Source organism: Oratosquilla oratoria, chromosome 30, assembly GCF_046742065.1.
Source record: "Oratosquilla oratoria isolate Oo_2021 chromosome 30, ASM4674206v1, whole genome shotgun sequence".
In the NCBI taxonomy this organism is placed as follows: Eukaryota; Metazoa; Arthropoda; class Malacostraca; order Stomatopoda; family Squillidae; genus Oratosquilla; species Oratosquilla oratoria.
This window is the reverse complement of record NC_134806.1, coordinates 39,313,857-39,331,795: the sequence shown is the minus strand read 5'-3', so window position 1 is coordinate 39,331,795 and position 17,939 is coordinate 39,313,857. Positions and strand designations below refer to the sequence as shown.

The 17,939-nt window shown below is 39.9% G+C and overlaps 1 protein-coding gene across 1 annotated transcript in view; it reads right to left on the bottom strand.

The window, feature by feature from the left end:
• Window positions 1–346: 346 nt before the first annotated feature.
• Window positions 347–17,939, bottom strand: part of fidipidine (coiled-coil domain-containing protein 93) — a 72,256-nt gene continuing 54,663 nt past the window's right edge. Inside the window, exons 12-15 of the mRNA XM_076212792.1 lie at window positions 15,175–15,383; window positions 12,688–12,808; window positions 9,975–10,059; window positions 347–665 (exon numbers count right to left, since the gene is read on the bottom strand). Of these exons, the coding sequence (XP_076068907.1) occupies window positions 501–665; window positions 9,975–10,059; window positions 12,688–12,808; window positions 15,175–15,383 (580 nt within the window). The 3' untranslated portion in view covers window positions 347–500. The remainder of the gene's footprint in view (window positions 666–9,974; window positions 10,060–12,687; window positions 12,809–15,174; window positions 15,384–17,939) is intronic.

Genomic DNA, 17,939 nt, shown 5'->3' with positions numbered 1-17,939 from the left:
CCAGACTTTTGTAACTGCTTATCATCCCTCCTCTAATGGTCTGGTGGAGCGAACAAATAGGAAAATACTTGACATCCTAAGGCACTTTGCTAGTGATCTGCAGGAAACTTGGGAAGACTGGCTACCCTCTGTCAGTGCCTGCATTAATAGCACTATCAATGTAGCAATGGGAAAGACATCTCATTATGTCATTTATGGTTCTGAGAAGAGGCTTCCGTATGATCATTTGGATAGTTGCATTTGTCCTCTCTACAATTATGAAGATTACAGTCAACTTCAGTGTCATACACTGCATATCATTTATGATTCTGTCAAAAGGAAACTTCAGGATTATAGATCAAGCATGATAAATAAACAACATATTTTATTCAATTCAATTATAAACAACTTCACTCTTAGATTAACAGACATTTTTTTCATGAAACATTCTAAGACATTTTTTCAACAATTAAACTTCCACTAATTTTGACATGAATCAAACAATTATCAAAGGTCCACCCTTAATATGTAGTAGCCATTCTTTCACAGAGGACTTCATTTCTGCGTATTTCTTGAGCAAGGAGATGAACCGTGTCAGCATACCTGCGCCCAACTTGCTGAAGTCCAGCCAACATCTCACTATATTTTGATTTCAAGTGACACTCCTCAGTACATAATTTTTCTACCTGTAAAAGAAAAAGCATATAACAATATAGTCAACATCACAAAACTTGCATACATTTATCAAATGCCCCTTGGTATACATAATTTCTAGCTGTAAAAGAAAAAAGGCATATATTGTAATAACAATAAAGTGTACATCACAAAATTGGTAAAAAAAAAAAAAAAATTAATTAATAGCTAAGGCTGCACAAAAATATTCATCAACTGATCAATCCATCAGCTCCCAAATAAATATCAACAGCAACTACATCAATCAATTCAGTTCCCATGTCTTTTGTCGGAAACCCATGTGACCCAAGTACAGTACTCACCAACTTCAACTGAATTGGTCCATAATTCACACAAAAAAGTGTTTTGTGGGTATATATGTACATACATACATGTATATATATATATATATATATATATATATACATATATATATATATGTATATATATATATATATATATATATATATATATATATATATATATATATATGTAATATATGCATATAGAAAATACATACATAATTTATATAAATATAATATATATATATTTATATATATATATATATATATTTTTAATATATATATATATATATATATATATATGTATATATAAAAGCAAGCAATCACATCACCGTGATACTAAAATGCAAGATAACTATAGTGGAAGAGAAACTTGTAGACAGTTAAGTACTATCCTATATTACATCTTCAGACAAAATGAAAGAGATACAGAGTTGTGTTTATATGATACTTACATTTAAACACAACTCTATCTTTTTCATTAAGTCTGAAGATGTAATATACGAAAGTACTTACTGTCTACAAGTTTCCCTTCTCTTGTGGTTATTTTGTATATACATATACATATATATATATATATATATATATATATATATATATGTGTGTGTGTGTGTGTATATATGTATATAATGTATATATATATACATGTATATAATGCATATATATACATGTATGTATATAATGTATATATATGCATGTATATAAGGTATATATATACATATATGTTTATAATGTATATATATACATACAGTGGTACCTCTACACATGCCCTTATGTACGCAAAATTCTATTTATGCAGTCAAATTATGGGGAAAATCTTGTTGCTATTTACGTGGAAAATTTCTATTAACACGGGCACATTGTTGTCCATTACTGTGCGAAAAACCAAATCCTGCGCCACCATCTTGGCAAAACACTGTGAGGCCAATAGATGGATTTGTTGACAACTGGGACCGCTTTTACAGTAAGAATCATCTATATACAAGGGAGGTTAGGTTCAGTCAACTTGCACTGATTACACAGAGTTGATCAATTGGAAGAACTAAAGAAGGAGAACCAAAACTTAAATAAAGAAACAGAAGAATTAAAAAGACAGTTAAAAGAAGTAAAGGATGAGAATGAGGAATTAAAGAGAAAAAATAAAGAGAATAAAGAGTCCATAGCAAAAGAGGTAAGTGGTTGGAAAAAGGTTTAGGAGAACAGCAAAATTGAATTTAGAGATATAGTGAAACAACAGATAAAAAGAAAAGTATAACTATATTAGGAATGGAAGAGAAACATAATCCAAATAGGACTACAAGATTTAGTGATGAGAAAGAAAGAGTGAACAGGGTACTAAAAATATTTCAAGAAGGTGAACAAGAAATAGGGAAAGAAATTGAAGCAATATATAGACTGGGGAAATACAGTACAGACAAGACCAGACCAATTAAGGTTAAATTTAGGTCACAAATGACAGCAGAGAATGTCTTATCATTCATGAATCCTGGTGCAATGCTATAGTGATTTTACTTCATAAAAAAGGAGATCAGAAGGACCTTAGTAACTACCAACCAATTAGTTTGCTATCAAATGTATATAAAGTATTCTCGAAGATCCTTACAAATAGAATAAGACAAGTTTTTGATGGAAACTAACCGAGAGAGCAGCCAGGCTTTAGAAGTGGATATTCAAATCTAGACTATTTGCAGGTGATGAACCAACTAACCAAGAAAATGACTGAATACAAAATACATACATACATACATATACCAAGGCTTTTTCCCCCTTCCAAGGGAGGTAGCCAAAAAGGGAAAGGCATAAAAACACTCCCACCCATTTCATCCCTAAATACACTCCACACCCCTCCCACCCTTCCTCTCATCTGAGCACCTCCTGGATGACGGGTCATCCCTGCACCCTGCCCACCGCCCTGGGTCAGAAGCAGTGTCGCAAGACACAGTACATCCACAGCAAGGCCGCTTCATTCAATCGGCGACCCCCCCTCTCCGTCCCCCTTAGCATATAAGGCGAGGACGGGGAGAAATCCCTTCGGGCTGCGTCAAAATTTACTCACACATACTACCCCACCCCCCACCCCCCCGCCCATTCCTCCTCATGCAGTCACAACATCATCCATATACAACCATTCTCCACTCACCTCTGTCTTCCGTCCTCTCCCTTCCTTCCTCAACAGACATTCCCCTCTTCCCCAAAGCCCCCTTCACCCCATCCATCCACCTCATCCTAGGAAGTCCCCTCATGTTCACTCCCTCCACATCTGCCTTCCATACCTCTTTTACTAGTCTTTCTTCACTCATTCTTTCCATGTGTCCAAACCATCCTAATATTCTTTCATCAACCCTATCTCCCAAATCCTTTTTCACCCCTGTTCTCCTCCTCACCTCCTCATTTCTCACCCTATCTAGCCTAGTAACCCCCACCATACTTCTCAGACACCTCATCTCAAACACATTCAAACTCCTTCTCTCTTCTTCTCTTATGTTCCACGTTTCTGCCCCATACAGTGCTGTTGGCACAATCACTCCTTCATACAGTCTCCTCTTCGCATCCATTCCCAAATGTCTATTTCTCATTACACTCTTTAAACCACCAAGGCATTTACTCGCTTCTCTCAATCTACATTCTACCTCCATCTTCACTCCACCTTTTCCTGCTACACTTGCACCCAAGTATCTAAAACTATCCACTTCCTTCAGTCGCTCTCCCTTAATGTTCACTTCCAGTCTACTGCCACTTTCACCCCTTGTACATCTCATCACCTTACTTTTACCCACATTTATCTTCAGCTTTCTTCTATCACATACTCTCCCAAACTCTGCCACCAGCTTCCTCAATCCCTCCTCTGACCCTGCCACAAGCGCAGTGTCGTCCGCAAACAACAGCTGGCTCACCTCCCACTTTTCTCTTCATTTAGCTTTTGTAGATTATGAGATGGCTTTTGACTTAGAACAAATAGCAATACCAAACTAACTATGCAAGCAGGGTGCAAAAAAACAGATAAGGGTTCTAGAAAAGATTTATGTGAAAGGTACTGCTGTAATTCAACTTCATAAAGATACAAAAGATCAAGATTGAGAAACAAGTACAGCAAGGCAATACAATTTCACCCAAATTATTTACAACTTGCTTGAAAGAGATTTTCAGGAGGTTGAGTTGGGAAGAGAAATGTTTGAAGATGAATGGTGAATATTTTAACCACCTAAGATTTACTGATGACATTATTCTTATTTCAGAAAGAGCTGAAGACTTGCAAAATAGCTGAGTGATCTGAACAAGGAAAGTCTCAAATTAGGTTTAAAATTAAATAAGAATAAAACCAAAGTAATGTTCAACAAAAAAGTTCAAAGTAAAGAGATTATAATCGATGGTGACAGTCTTGAAGAAGTTGAAGAGTATAATTATTTAGGCCAGGTAGTGACAGTGACCAAAGATCACGATGAAATAAAAAGGCGTATTACAATTGATTGGAAAGTGTTTGGTAAGTATAATAAAACCCTGAGAGGCTCTCTAACTTCATGTTTGAAATGTAAAGTTCACAATCAATGCATTCTGCCAGGAATAATCTAAGGGTGTGAGACTTAGAAACTGACAAAGGTGATGAAGACAAAACTAAGGACAGAGGAGAATGGAGAGGTCAATGATGGGAATAACACTGAGAGACCAAAAGAGAGCATGTTGGGTGAGAGAGCAGACTAAAGTGAAAGATATTGTAGAGGCAGTAAAAGAGAAGTGGAATTGGACAAGTAAGTTAGTGTGAATGTCTGATGAATGATGGAGCAAGTGTATTACTGAGTGGACACTGCAAGATGGGAAGCGTGGAAGAGGGGGAGCAGACAAAAGGTGGAGAGATGAGATAGAGAAGTCTGCAGGAGTCATGTGGCAGACGTTGACATGGTCATGTGAATCATGGAATGCTAGGAAAGAGGCCTTTGTTCAGTAGTGGACTCAGGATAGCTGATTTTATATATATATATATATATATATATATATATATATATATATATATATATATATATATATATATATATCGCTTGTTTGCGAAAACGTCGTCATAACTCAAAAAACTGAATTTTTGAGTTATCTATACAGACATATTCATCTTCAGTGTCATATCTGTAGCTCAAAAATTGACAGCTAGGGAATGCTAAATGTCCCAACGACATAACCTTACATGTTCCAACTTGTTCCAACAAATATTTTAGACTTAGTAAAGATTATGATTGTTTCAACTTCTATAAACTTTAGAGGCGTATTTGATGCTCCAAAAAATGTTCCACCTATGGTGTTTGAGGGCTTTTTATAATATTGAGAGCATTTTGAAACTTTGAAATGCCTCTCCTGAAAAATTCGATATTTTGAGTTATGACGACGTTTTCGCAAACAAGCGATAAATATATATATACATATATATATATATATATATATTATATATATTATATATATACATATATATTTTTTTTTTTTTTTTTTTTTTTTACTGGTAACCAGCAAAATTTGTGGATCACGTGTTGTTTTTAGTGATCTTTCTGCATATATATATATATATATATATTATATATATATATATATATATATATATATACACACATACATATACCAAAGGCTTTTTTCTCCCTTACATGGGGGGGGGGGATTAGCCAAAAAGAAAAAGGCATAGAAACCACTCCCACCCACTCCACTACCCTTCACCCTCTTCCCTCACTCTCATCTTGTCACCTCCTGGATGATGGGTCATCCCTGCATCCTGTCCACTGCCCTGGGTCAGAGGCAGTGTTGCAAGATACAGCACATCCACAGCAAGGCCACTTCATTAATTCGGGGATCCCCCCCTCTCCGTCCCCTCATGCAGAAAAGGAGAAGATGGGGAGAAATCCCTTCGGGCTGCATCAATTTATTTCTCATACATACTCCCTCACTCCCCATCCCCCACCCCCTCATGCATCACAGCATCATCCATACACAACCCTTCTCCATTCACTCCCATCTTCTGTCCTCTCCCATCCTTCCTCAACAGACATTCCTCTCATTCGTAATGCCCCTTTTACCCCATTCATCCATCTCATCCTAGGACACCCCCTCATATTCAGTCCTTCCACCTCTGCCTTCCACACCTCTTTTACTAATCTTTCTTCACTCATTCTTTCCATGTGTCCAAACCATCCTGATACTCTTTCATCATCCCTGTCTCCCAACTACCTTTCCAGCCCTGCTCTCCTCCTCACCTCCTCATTTCTCACTCTTATCTACCCTAGTAACCCCTACCATATTTCTCAGACATTTCATCTTAAACACATTCAAACTCCTTCTCTCTTCCTCTCTTATGTTTCATGTTTCTACCCCATACAGTGCTGTCAGCATAATCACTTCTTCATATAACCTCCTCTTAGCATCCATTCCCATATGTCTATTTCTCATTACACTTTTTAATCCACCAAGGTATTTACTTGCTTCCCTCAATCTGCATTCTACCTCCGCCCCACTCCTCCCTTTCCTGCCACATTCGCACCCAAGTATCTAAAACTATCCACTTCCTCTGGTCTCTCTCCCTTAATACTCACTTCCAGCCTACTGCCACTCTCTCCCCTTGTACATCTCATCACTTTACTTTTGCCCACATTTATCTCCAGTTTCCTTCTTTCACACACCTCCTCAAACTCTGTCACTAACTTCCTCAATCCCTCCTCTGATCCTGCTACAAGCGCAGTGTCGTCAGCAAACAATAACTGGCTTACTTCCCGCTTTTCTCCATTTTCTTTAACCATCTCCAACCCCTGACCCACTATACATGGATGGGGTGGTGCGAGAGGTGAATATGTATGTATGTATGTATGTATGTATATATATATATATATATATATATATATATATATATATATATATATAATATATATATATATATGTATATATATATATATATATATATATATATCAGGCAGCAAGTTGCCAAGTGAAATAGAAAGTTTATAGTTGTTGTCTTTCCCTCAAATCCCAAGCCATTCCTAATACCATGCTGTTGTATTATGAATAAATATTCCATAAATAAATAATGTACAGACTATCAGTAAAACAGATTACCATGCATGGGTTATCACTGGATGTGTAAACAATGGAGGTTTTCCTGGGCCACACAAAGGCTAATGAAATTTAACACAAGTAAATGCAAGGTAATGCACATAGGTAAAAATAACAGTAAGTACGATTACAAGTTATTTGGAAATTCGTTAACCAAAGTGGAGTGAAAAGGATCTCGGCATAATTATCAGTAATGATCTCAAATTATCTAAGCAGTGTATTTCAGCCTCTGAGAAAGCAAACAAGATTCTAGGACTGATTGTGCAATATTTTGACTTCAAAAGTTCATCTCTCATTAACAAGCTATATAGTTAGTTTGTCCACATTTGAAATATGCTGTTTCCATATGGTCACCAAATCTCATTAAAGACATTGACAGATTGGAAAAGTACAACAGCGAGCCACAAAACTGGTTACAAATATCAAAAACAAATCATACGAAAATCAACTAAAATATATGAATCTGTTTTCCCTAAAAAAGTGTAGACTCAGAGGTGACTTGATATTGGTTTTTAAGATTCTAAAGGGAACTGACAACATCAAAAGTGACCAAATTTTCACACTGAATGAGAATCTGACAAGAAATAATGGTCTCAAACTGTCAGGAAATAGATTTAATTTGAAAGTGGGTAGAAACAACTTTGCCAACAGTGTAGTTTATGAATGGAATAAACTTCCTGCAGAGGCAGTGCAATGTAGTTCAGTTTGAAGCTTTAAGATTTGTTTAGATAAACACCTAAGATGCTGTAATGACTGCCATTCATTTTATATTATTTGCTTATTTGTTTGTTATTATTTGTTTGTTTATTATTATTTGCTTCATTTTTATTTATTATTAGTTATCTGTCTGGGAATGGATGCGTAGAGGAGGTTATATGAAGGAGTGATTGTACCAACAGCATTGTACGGGGTAGAAACATGGAACATGAGAGAGGAAGAGAGAAGGAGTTTGAATGTGTTTAAGATGAAATGTCTGAGAAGTATGATAGGGGTTACTAGGCTAGATAGAGTAAGAAATGAGGAAATGAGGAGAAGAACAGGGGTGGAAAGGGAACTGGGAGATAGGGTTGATGAAAGGGTATTAGGATGGTTTGGACACATGGAAAGAATGAGTGAAGAAAGATTAGTAAAAGAAGTATTAAAGGCAGAGGTGGAAGGAGTGAATATGAGGGGGCATCCTAGGATGAGATGGATGGATGGGGTGAAAGGGGCATTACAAAAGAGAGGAATGTCTGTGGAGGAAGGATGGGAGAGGACAGAAGATAGGGGTGAATGGAGAGGGGTTGTGTATAGATGATGCTATGATGCATGAGGGGGAGTGGGTGGGGGGTGGTGAGTGGGGAGGTATGTGTGCGAAGAAAATTGATGCAGCCTGAAGGGATTTCTCCCTGTCTTCTCCTTTTCTGCATGAGGGGATGGAGAGGGGGGGTCGCCGAATTTATGAAGCGGCCTTCCTGTGGATGCACTGTGTCTTGCGACACCGCTTCTGACCCAGGGCAGTGGACAGGATGCAGGGTTGACCCGTCATCCAGGAGGTGCCATGATAAGAGGGAGGGAGGAGGGTGGAGGGGAGTGGAATATATAGGAAATGGAATGGGTGGGAGTGATTTCTATGCCTTTTTCTTTGTGGCTACCCCCCATGTAGGGGGAAAAAGCCTTTGGTATATGTATGTATGTATCCGTCAATTTATCATTTACTATTTACCTGACAAGTTAAACACCATATGAGGACGGAGCCTTTATTTGTACGACGTTTCGCTTATTACAGCTTTTTCAAGTACAAGTTGAGATACATATGCTTGAGATTAAACAAGGGGAAAGGAGGGAACGGGGAGAGAAAAGAAGAAGGGGGGAAGTAAGAGGAGGAGGGGGAGGAGGAGAGGAGGAGGAGAAGGGGGGGGATTGAACACTGGGAAAGGTTGAGAATGCTGGCCCAAACGTCCGTGGGCGAAATGTTCACAAAGGGTGGTTTAAATATTTTTATTTTTTTGATTTATTTATTTTTTTTGCTGGCCATGGGTATTAGGGGAATTATGTGGGGCGAGATGTTAAACATGCCCCTGTTTTGTTCAATAGTGTTCGTTCCTTGAATGATCGCTGCTTCTAAACACTTCCTGCGGATTTTGTCTGGTTCTCGTATCAGCAGCTCTGCATTCTTCCAGTCCATAAGATGGTTTTCCTTGTTTCTATGTGTCACACATGCATTGGTGGTGACATCATGCCTGACGTTGTAACAGTGTTCACGTATTTGTGTATTCTATTTACCTGCTTGTTTATTTAGCTACACCTATGCATTTATTTATTTTATCTATTATTATTCAAATGATTATAATTTTTATTTATCTTTTTATTTACCTGCTTGTTTATCTAGCTACAACTATGCATTTATTTATTTTATTTATTATTATTCAAATGATTATAATTTTTATTTATCTTCTTTATCTATTTATCATTATTATATTTTTTTATGAATCTGACCTAGTTATGGACCAAAAGGTCTCCTGTCGGCATGCTCCTCCTCTGTAATTCCTTTGTTAGAGTTGATAGAGTATAGCATGACTACATTCAGGTCATCATCCAGCACTAAAACAATAACAACACAGACTAGATTGATTCATACATACATTTTATACCCATTAAAACCCATTTAATAACCCTCCCATATTAGTATTTTGTGGATGAAGGATCATCCCTATTGCCCCACCACACTCCTCAGGTCAAGGGCAATACAGTATTGTGCAGCATTTCTACAGCTGAAACTATTTTACCTTGCCCATCCTTATCTACTCAAAAAAATTATTTGAAGGATCAGGGCCCTCAAAGCCAAGGGCATGACACCCATGACTAGAAGACTGCCAACCACAGGGCTCCACAAAACATGGAGCTCCATTGGGAACCATTTGTCCAGCTGGGTAAAGCCAAGCTTGCCATCTGGGTATGACTTACCTTTTGTTTGCTTTGCTGAATCCCCTCAGTGATGATTCCCAACTGACCAAGAAATTCTTCCATGCTGGCACTGCTGTCTAAGGCCCTGTAATTGTAAAGGATGTACCTTGATGACCTGTTCTTTCAAGCAAAATGTTCACATTGACTAAAAGGCTTATCAATATTTCTAAAGTTCCAGCAGCATGGATAATAGAATTAGAAATGGAGATAGTGAGTGGTTTGAGGTAAAGGTGGGACTTTGGTAGGGATGTGTGGCTGTTCAATTTATACATGGATGGGGTGGTGCAAATGGTAAATGCAAGGGTAATGGGCCTGGGATTGGAGATGATTAAAGAAAATGGAGAAAAATGGGAGATAAGCCAATTGTTATTTTCTAATGACACTGCACTTGTAGCAGGATCAGAGGAGAGATTAATGAAGTTAGTGATGGAGTTTGGGAAGGTGTGCAAAAGAGGGAAGTTGAAGATAAATGTAGGTAAAAGTACGGTGATGAGGTGTACAAGGCAGAAGTTGGGAACAAATTGGAAGTGAGTATTAACCCCTTCCATACAGTGCCGCACACGTAGGCGTCATGGACTTAGATCTCGGTGGCAGCAGCCAATGCCAGCCGTACGACGTGTCGTAATAATACTCGCATCATAAAATATAGTCACCGCTTATATCGATCGTTCTCTCTTCACCCGTGAATTTTGATAACCATAGAAAATGCGATTACAAAAGAATTAGAAAGAATGTCATTATGGAGGGGCGACTACAATAAATATAATCAAGACGCCGATATGGCAGCCTCGCGAATACACTCGCTCCCCATGACGCCTACGTAAGGGGTTAAGGGAGAGACTGGAAGAAGTGGATAGCTTTAGATACCTGGGTGGGAATGTGGCAGAAAAGGCAGGCATTTCATCTCAAACACATTCAAACTCCTCTCTTTCTCACTTATGTTCCATGTTTCTGCCTCAAACAGAGCTGTCGGCACAATCACTCCTTCATACAGTCTCCTCTCTGCATCCATTCCCAAATGTCTATTTCTCATTACATTTTTGAATCCACCAAGGCATTTACTGCTTCTCTCAATCTACATTCTACCTTCATTAATGCTCACTTCCAATCTGCTGCCACTTTCACCCCTTGTACATCTCATCACCTTACTTTTACCCACATTCATCTTCAACATTCTTCTTTCACACACTCTCCCAAACTCTGTTACCAACTTCCTCAATCCCTCCTCTGATCCTGCTACAAGCACAGTGTCATCTGCAAACAACAACTGGCTCACCTCCCACTTTTCTCCATTTTCTTTAAACATCTCCAATCCGACCCACCACCCTTGCATTTACCTTTCACACCACCCCATCCATGTATAAGTTGAACAGCCAGGGTGACATAACACATCCCTGACGAAGTTCCACCTTTACCTCAAACCACTCACTCTCTCCATTTCTAATCCTAACACATGCTCTACTACTGTCGTAAAAACTCTTGACAGCTCCTAGAAGCTTTCCTCTTATCCCGTATATCTGCAAGACCTCCCACAGTGCCTTCCTGTCCACCCTGTCATAAGCCTTTTCCAGATCTATAAAAGCCCAAAAAAAAACATCCTTACCTTTTCCTATAGTTTTTTCAAATATCTGTCTTACCACAAAGATCTGATCTACACAACCTCTACCTGTCTTAAATCCACACTGCTCCTTGCCAATTGCTCCCTCTGTTCCTCTCCTAATCCTCTCAATCAAGATCCTCCCATAAGCCTTCCCAACTACACTTAACAAGCTAATCCCTCTGAAACTACTACACTCACACTTGTCCCCTTTTCCCTTGTAAAGTGGAACTATACAGGCACTCCTCCAGTCCTCCGGCACTCTACCCTCTCTCCAGCAAACATGAAATAACCTCACCAGCCAGTCCACCATTACTGTACCTCCTTTTCTTAGATATTCTGCATGGCATCCATCAAGACCAGGTGCCTTACCTGCTCTCATCATCTTAACAACTGCCTTCACTTCATCCTTCCTTATTTCTCCTCCATTTTCCTCATCATTCTCATTTTCTTAGCACTTCCCACTGCAACTATCTTTCCCTCTCTATCCTCCTTCACATTTAGCAACTCCCTAAAATACTCTTCCCATCTTCCCCTTACTGCCTTCTCTTCCATTATCATCTCTCCATAGAGATGACTTATTAAAATGGGACAGAAGAGAAACGAGAGGACACGAAAAGAAGCTAAAGAAGAGACCTGAAAAAGAATAGCTTCCCACATAGAGTGATTGATGCCTGGAACAAATTAAACGGAGAGAAAGTGAGTGCCAAAACTATACACGATTTTAAGAATAAACTGGATGTGGAGAGATATCAAAACGGGTCACTATGAGCATAGCTCTCGTCCCGTAAAATACAACTAGGTAAATACGAGCATAGCTCCTCTTCCTGTATAATACATCTAGGTAAATACAGAACACAATTCTATGTCTTACAATCTTTCACTCCAGATAGATCCACAAAACCTTTTTTTATGAGCTGAATGATTAGCTATGCCCAATACCTGGGGACCTTTTCCTGTATTAAAAAATCAGGACAAAGGAGATTAACCATTTTAATTTGCATTCAAATTTGATAAGTGGTTCAATTATGTTTACAATATTCCAGAATATGACATCAATGAGGGTCAAAAGATTAATTGGAGAACTTTAGTAAAAACAAAATCCTACTAACTTACATTGCTAAGTTGTCCTGCACTGAATTAAGAAGTGTAAGTTCCTTTTGCATGTGGGATCTTGTATCTTCTAAGGTATTATACAATGCATAAAACTGACGTGTTTCTCTGTCAGTTGATGCCACTGTTAAGAAAAAGAATAATAATTAAGCATCCTTAGTATCATAATCTTGGGACTTTGAGTAAAAGGAAAATGCCTGTTGAGCAGGGGAAGGAGAGGGCAAGAGATAGGTGCGAGTTAAGAAGAGTTGTAAATTGAATGAAAATTGACACAGCCCAAAGAGATTACTTCTCATCTTCTCTATTTACAAAGGTTTACAAAGGGAGGGCATACCAACCTGAAACTTTTTGGTCTATAATTAAGTTAGATGTTAAGAATAGACAGTTAAATGAAGAAATTGATAAACAAATAGACCAAACAATTGGCAGGCATTACAGTATATTGCTTAGGCATTTATCTAAATGAATCTTAAAACTTTGAACTGGATTACATTGCACCACCTCTGCAGAAAGTTTATTCCTTTCACTGACTACATACATACATACATATACCAAAGGCTTTTTCCCCCTTACACGGGTGGGTAGCCAAAAAGAAAAAGGCATAGAAACCACTCCCACCCATTTCATTTCCCATATATTCCACTCCCCTCCACCCTCCTATCTTGGCACCTCCTGGATGACGGGCCATCCCTGCATCCTGTCCACTGCCCTGAGTCAGAAGCAGTGTCGCAAGACACAGCACATCCACAGCAAGGCCGCTTCATAAATTCGACGATCCCCCCCCTCTCCATCCCCTCATGCAGAAAAGGAGAAGACGGGGAGAAATCCCTTCGGGCTGCGTCAATTTTTTTTTCTCATACATACTTCCTCATCCCCCATCCCCCACCCACTCCCCCTCATGCATCACAATTTCATCTATACACAATCCTTCTCCATTCACCCCTATCTTCTGTCCTCTCCCATCCTTCCTCTCTTTTGTAAGGCCCTTTTCACCCCATCCATCCATCTCATCCTAGGACGCCCCCTCATGTTCACTCCTTCCACCTCCGCCCTCCACACTTCTTTTACTAATCTTTCTTCACTCATTCTTTCCATGTGTCCAAACCATCCTAATACTCTTTCATCAACCCTATCTCCCAGCTCCCTTTCCACCCCTGTTCTCCTCCTCACCTCCTCATTTCTCACTCTATCCAGCCTAGTAACCCCTATCATACTTCTCAGACATTTCATCTCAAACACATTCAGACTCCTTCTCTCTTCCTCTCTCATGTTCCATGTTTCTGCCCTGTACATTGCTGTTGGCACAATCACTCCTTCATATAACCTCCTCTTAGAATCCATTACCAGATTTCTATTTCTCATTACACTTTTTAATCCACCAAGGCATTTACTTCTTTCAATCTACATTCTACCTCCACCCCCACTCCTCCCTTTCCTGTCACATTCGTACCCAAGTATCTGAAACTATCCACTTCCTCCAGTTTCTCACCCTTAATGCTCACTTCCAGCCTACTGTCACTTTCTCCCCTTGTACATCTCATCACCCTACTTTTGCCCACATTTATCTTCAGCTTCCTTCTTTCACACACCTTCTCAAACTCTGTCAGTAACTTCCTCAATCCCTCCTCTGATCCTGCTACAAGCACAGTGTCGTCAGCAAACAACAACTGGCTCACCTCCCACTTTTCTCCATTTTCTTTAATCATCTCCAACCCCTGACCCACTACCCTTGCTTCACCTCTCACACCACCCCATCCATGTAAAGATTGAACAGCCAGGGCGACATATCACATCCCTGACGAAGTCCCACCTTTACCTCAAACCATTCACTCTCTCCATTTCTAATCCTAATGCAAGCTCTACTACTCTCATAAAAACTCTTGACTGCTCTTAACAGCTTTCCTCCTATCCCATATATCTGCAGTATCTCCTACAGTGCCTTCCTGTCTATCCTATCGTAAGCCTTTTCCAGATCCATAAAAGCCCAAAAAACATCCTTACCTACATGGTTTGCAAAATTGTATCTACCCACTTCCAAATTGCATTCTGAGGGGATAAGGAGGTAGGGTTGCCATTAAAATGAAATGGCTGGCCCTGGCATGGATGTGTTGTGTCTTGCTGCACTATGACCCAGGAAAAGGGGAGGGCATAGGGATGACCTTTATCAACAAGGAGCTAAAATAAAAAGGAAATGGGTAATGGATGGGAATGGGATGAATGGGGGTGGGTGCATATCATTCCCACCCATTCCATCCCTAAATACACTCCACTCCCATCTTAGCACCTTCCTGGATGAATACAAGAGGTGCAGCTATATAGCTATATACAGCTATATAGATAGAGATAAATCATAATCTTGGAGTGAAAAGTGAAATGAGAGGAGTGGTTGCATGGGTTTTACAATGGGGATATGTGCTTTAGCTTGGCCATCCCCCTTTATGAGGGGGGAAAGGTCTTTAGTATATGAGAAAATATACACATATATATTACTTTGATTGTACAGTTCAACAAATCTACGTTGGTACTGGGAAAGTTCTGCCCGACTTGGAACATCATCAATGTGCCGTCTCAGTGCTGCAATCTGGCGAATTTTCTTTGCAAGAATGAGCTTCATTTGGCTAAGCTTCTCCTTATCCTTTTGGTATTTTTCTAAAAGGCCTGCATCATCCACTGCTTCATTTGATTTAATCTGTAAAGAACTGGAAAATGGATATGAGAGGTTAATACAAGTGAAATTGGTATGTGAATAAGAATATGAGAGGGCCAGGGTATTGAACATATTCAACAGACTTGAGAATACAAATTCAAACTTTGTTGAGTGAAGGTTTAGCATTAGTCTCAATATAATCCTTGACGGCAATGAAATTCTCTAATGGGTTAATTGAAATATTCCTGTCCCTCCACTATGTGAGAGGGACAGGTGGAAAATTGTCACATATAGGTCAGCTCACATAATACAAATAAGGTAACTCATGTTGAACACACATTCACCAAATGCAGTAACACTTATATGCAGTTCCTCATGGAAGAAGGCTCATTCCTGTCTCCTGCCCAGTGCCAGGGTTGGAAGTGCAACAAGAAACAATACATCCACAGCAGGGCTGCTTCACATACACAGCAACCCTCACTCCTTGTCCCCTCATGCAGAAAATGGAGAAAATAGGGAGAAATCCCTTTGGGCTGCATTAAAATATCATCCATACACAACCATTCTCCACTCACTCCAATCCCCTGCCTTCTCCCTTCCTTGCTTAACAGACATTATCCTCTTGTTCGAAGCCACTTTCACCCCATCCATTTATCTCACCCTCAGTCATCCCCTCAAGTTCAATCCATCCATCTACTTTCCACACCTCTTTTGCTAATCTTTCTTTAGTCAAGTTTTTTCATGTGCCCAAATTATCCCAATAATCTTTCATCTGCCCTATCTGCCAGCTATGTCCAACCCTGCACCTCTCTTCACCTCACACAGGAGGGAGTGGGTGTATGCCTTTGCTGGCTACCTCCCTTATAAAGGGGAGAAGCCCTTGGTATATAGACAGATTTTGGTCAGTCAGTCTGCTACCCCAGGTCTCTCCTGCAGGAAACCCATGGCTCCTGGGTAGCCAGCAACAGCCACCAATCAGGCCCTTAAGTTACTCAGAGAAGAAATATTGTGTTGTCTAGGAATTGTTTGTGTGGTAAATTGTAGAATGAGATGCTTAGTGTTGTCTGTATTGTTATGATGACATCTAGAGCACTTTGAATATGGGGCCAGGTCTATTGTGTTAGTACTATTTTATGATGGAGATGGTTAAAGAAAATGGAGAAAAGTGGGAGGTGAGCCAGCTGTTGTTTGCGGACGACACTGCGCTTGTGGCAGGATTGGAGGAGGTATTGAGGAAATTGGTGACAGAGTTTGGGAGAGTGTGTGATAGGAGAAAGCTGAAGATAAATGTGGGTAAGAGTAAGGTGATGAGATGTACAAGGGGTGAAAGTGGCAGTAGTCTGGAAGTGAGTATTAAGGGAGAGCGACTGGAGGAAGTGGACAATTTTAGATACTTGGGTGCAAATGTGGCAGGTAAAAGTGGAGTGAAGGTGGAGGTAGAATGTAGATTGAGAGAAGCGAGTAAATGCCTTGGTGGATTAAAAAGTGTAATGAGGAATAGATATTTGGGAATGGATGCTAAAAGGAGACTGTATGAAGGAGTGGTTATGCCAACAGCACTGTATGGGGCAGAAACATGGAACATAAGAGAGGAAGAGAAGGAGTTTGAATGTGTTTGAGATGAGGTGTCTGAGAAGTATGATGGGGGTTACTAGGCTAGATAGAATAGGAAATGAGGAGGTGAGGAGGAGAACAGGGGTGGAAAGGGGGTTGGGAAATATGGTTGATGAAAGAGTATTAGGATGATTTGGACACATGGAAAGAATGAGTGAAGAAAGACTAGTAAAAGAGGTATGGAAGGCAGATGTGGAGGGAGTGAATATGAAGGGACGTCCTAGGATGAGGTGGATGGATGGGGTGAAGGGGGCTTTGGGGAAGAGTGGAATGTCTGTTGAGGAAGGACGGGAGAGGACAGAAGACAGGGGTGAATGGAGAATGGTTGTATATGGATGATGTTGTGATGCATGAGGTGGAATGGGCGAGGGGATGGGGGGTGAGGTAGTATATGTGAGCAAATTTTGATGCAGCCCGAAGGGATTTCTCCCCGTCTTCTCCTTTATGCATGGGGGGACAGAGAGGAGGGTCGCCGATTTAATGAAGCGGCCTTGCTGTGGATGTGCTGTGTCTTGCGACATTGCTTCTAACCCAGGGCAGTGGACAAGGTGCAGGGATGACCCGTCATCCAGGAGGTGCTAAGATGAGAGGGAGGGTGGAGAGGTGTGGAGTGTATTCAGGGATGGAATGGCTGGGAATGATTTTATGCCTTTTCCTTTTTGGCTACCTCCCTTGTAAGGGGGAAAGAGCCTTGGTGTATGTATGTATGTATGTACTATTTTATTGCTGGATAGTGTCCTAAACATAGGTATGTCACTGTGGTTCTTATGGTTCTTACTTCTCTTCAGGGGGCTTTTTCTGTGAGGCTGATGTTTGGGGGTTTTAGTGGAATACTATGTTTGGTGGTCTGTCTTGGACAGACAAAATACAAAAAGTTGAAATCCATCTCATGGCAAATACCAATGCTGCCGAGATCAATGATGGGTACCTGCTTATGGTGGTCACGTAAGAGGATTGAAAGAATTGCCTCTTTATTGCTCATCTTTAAATTCCA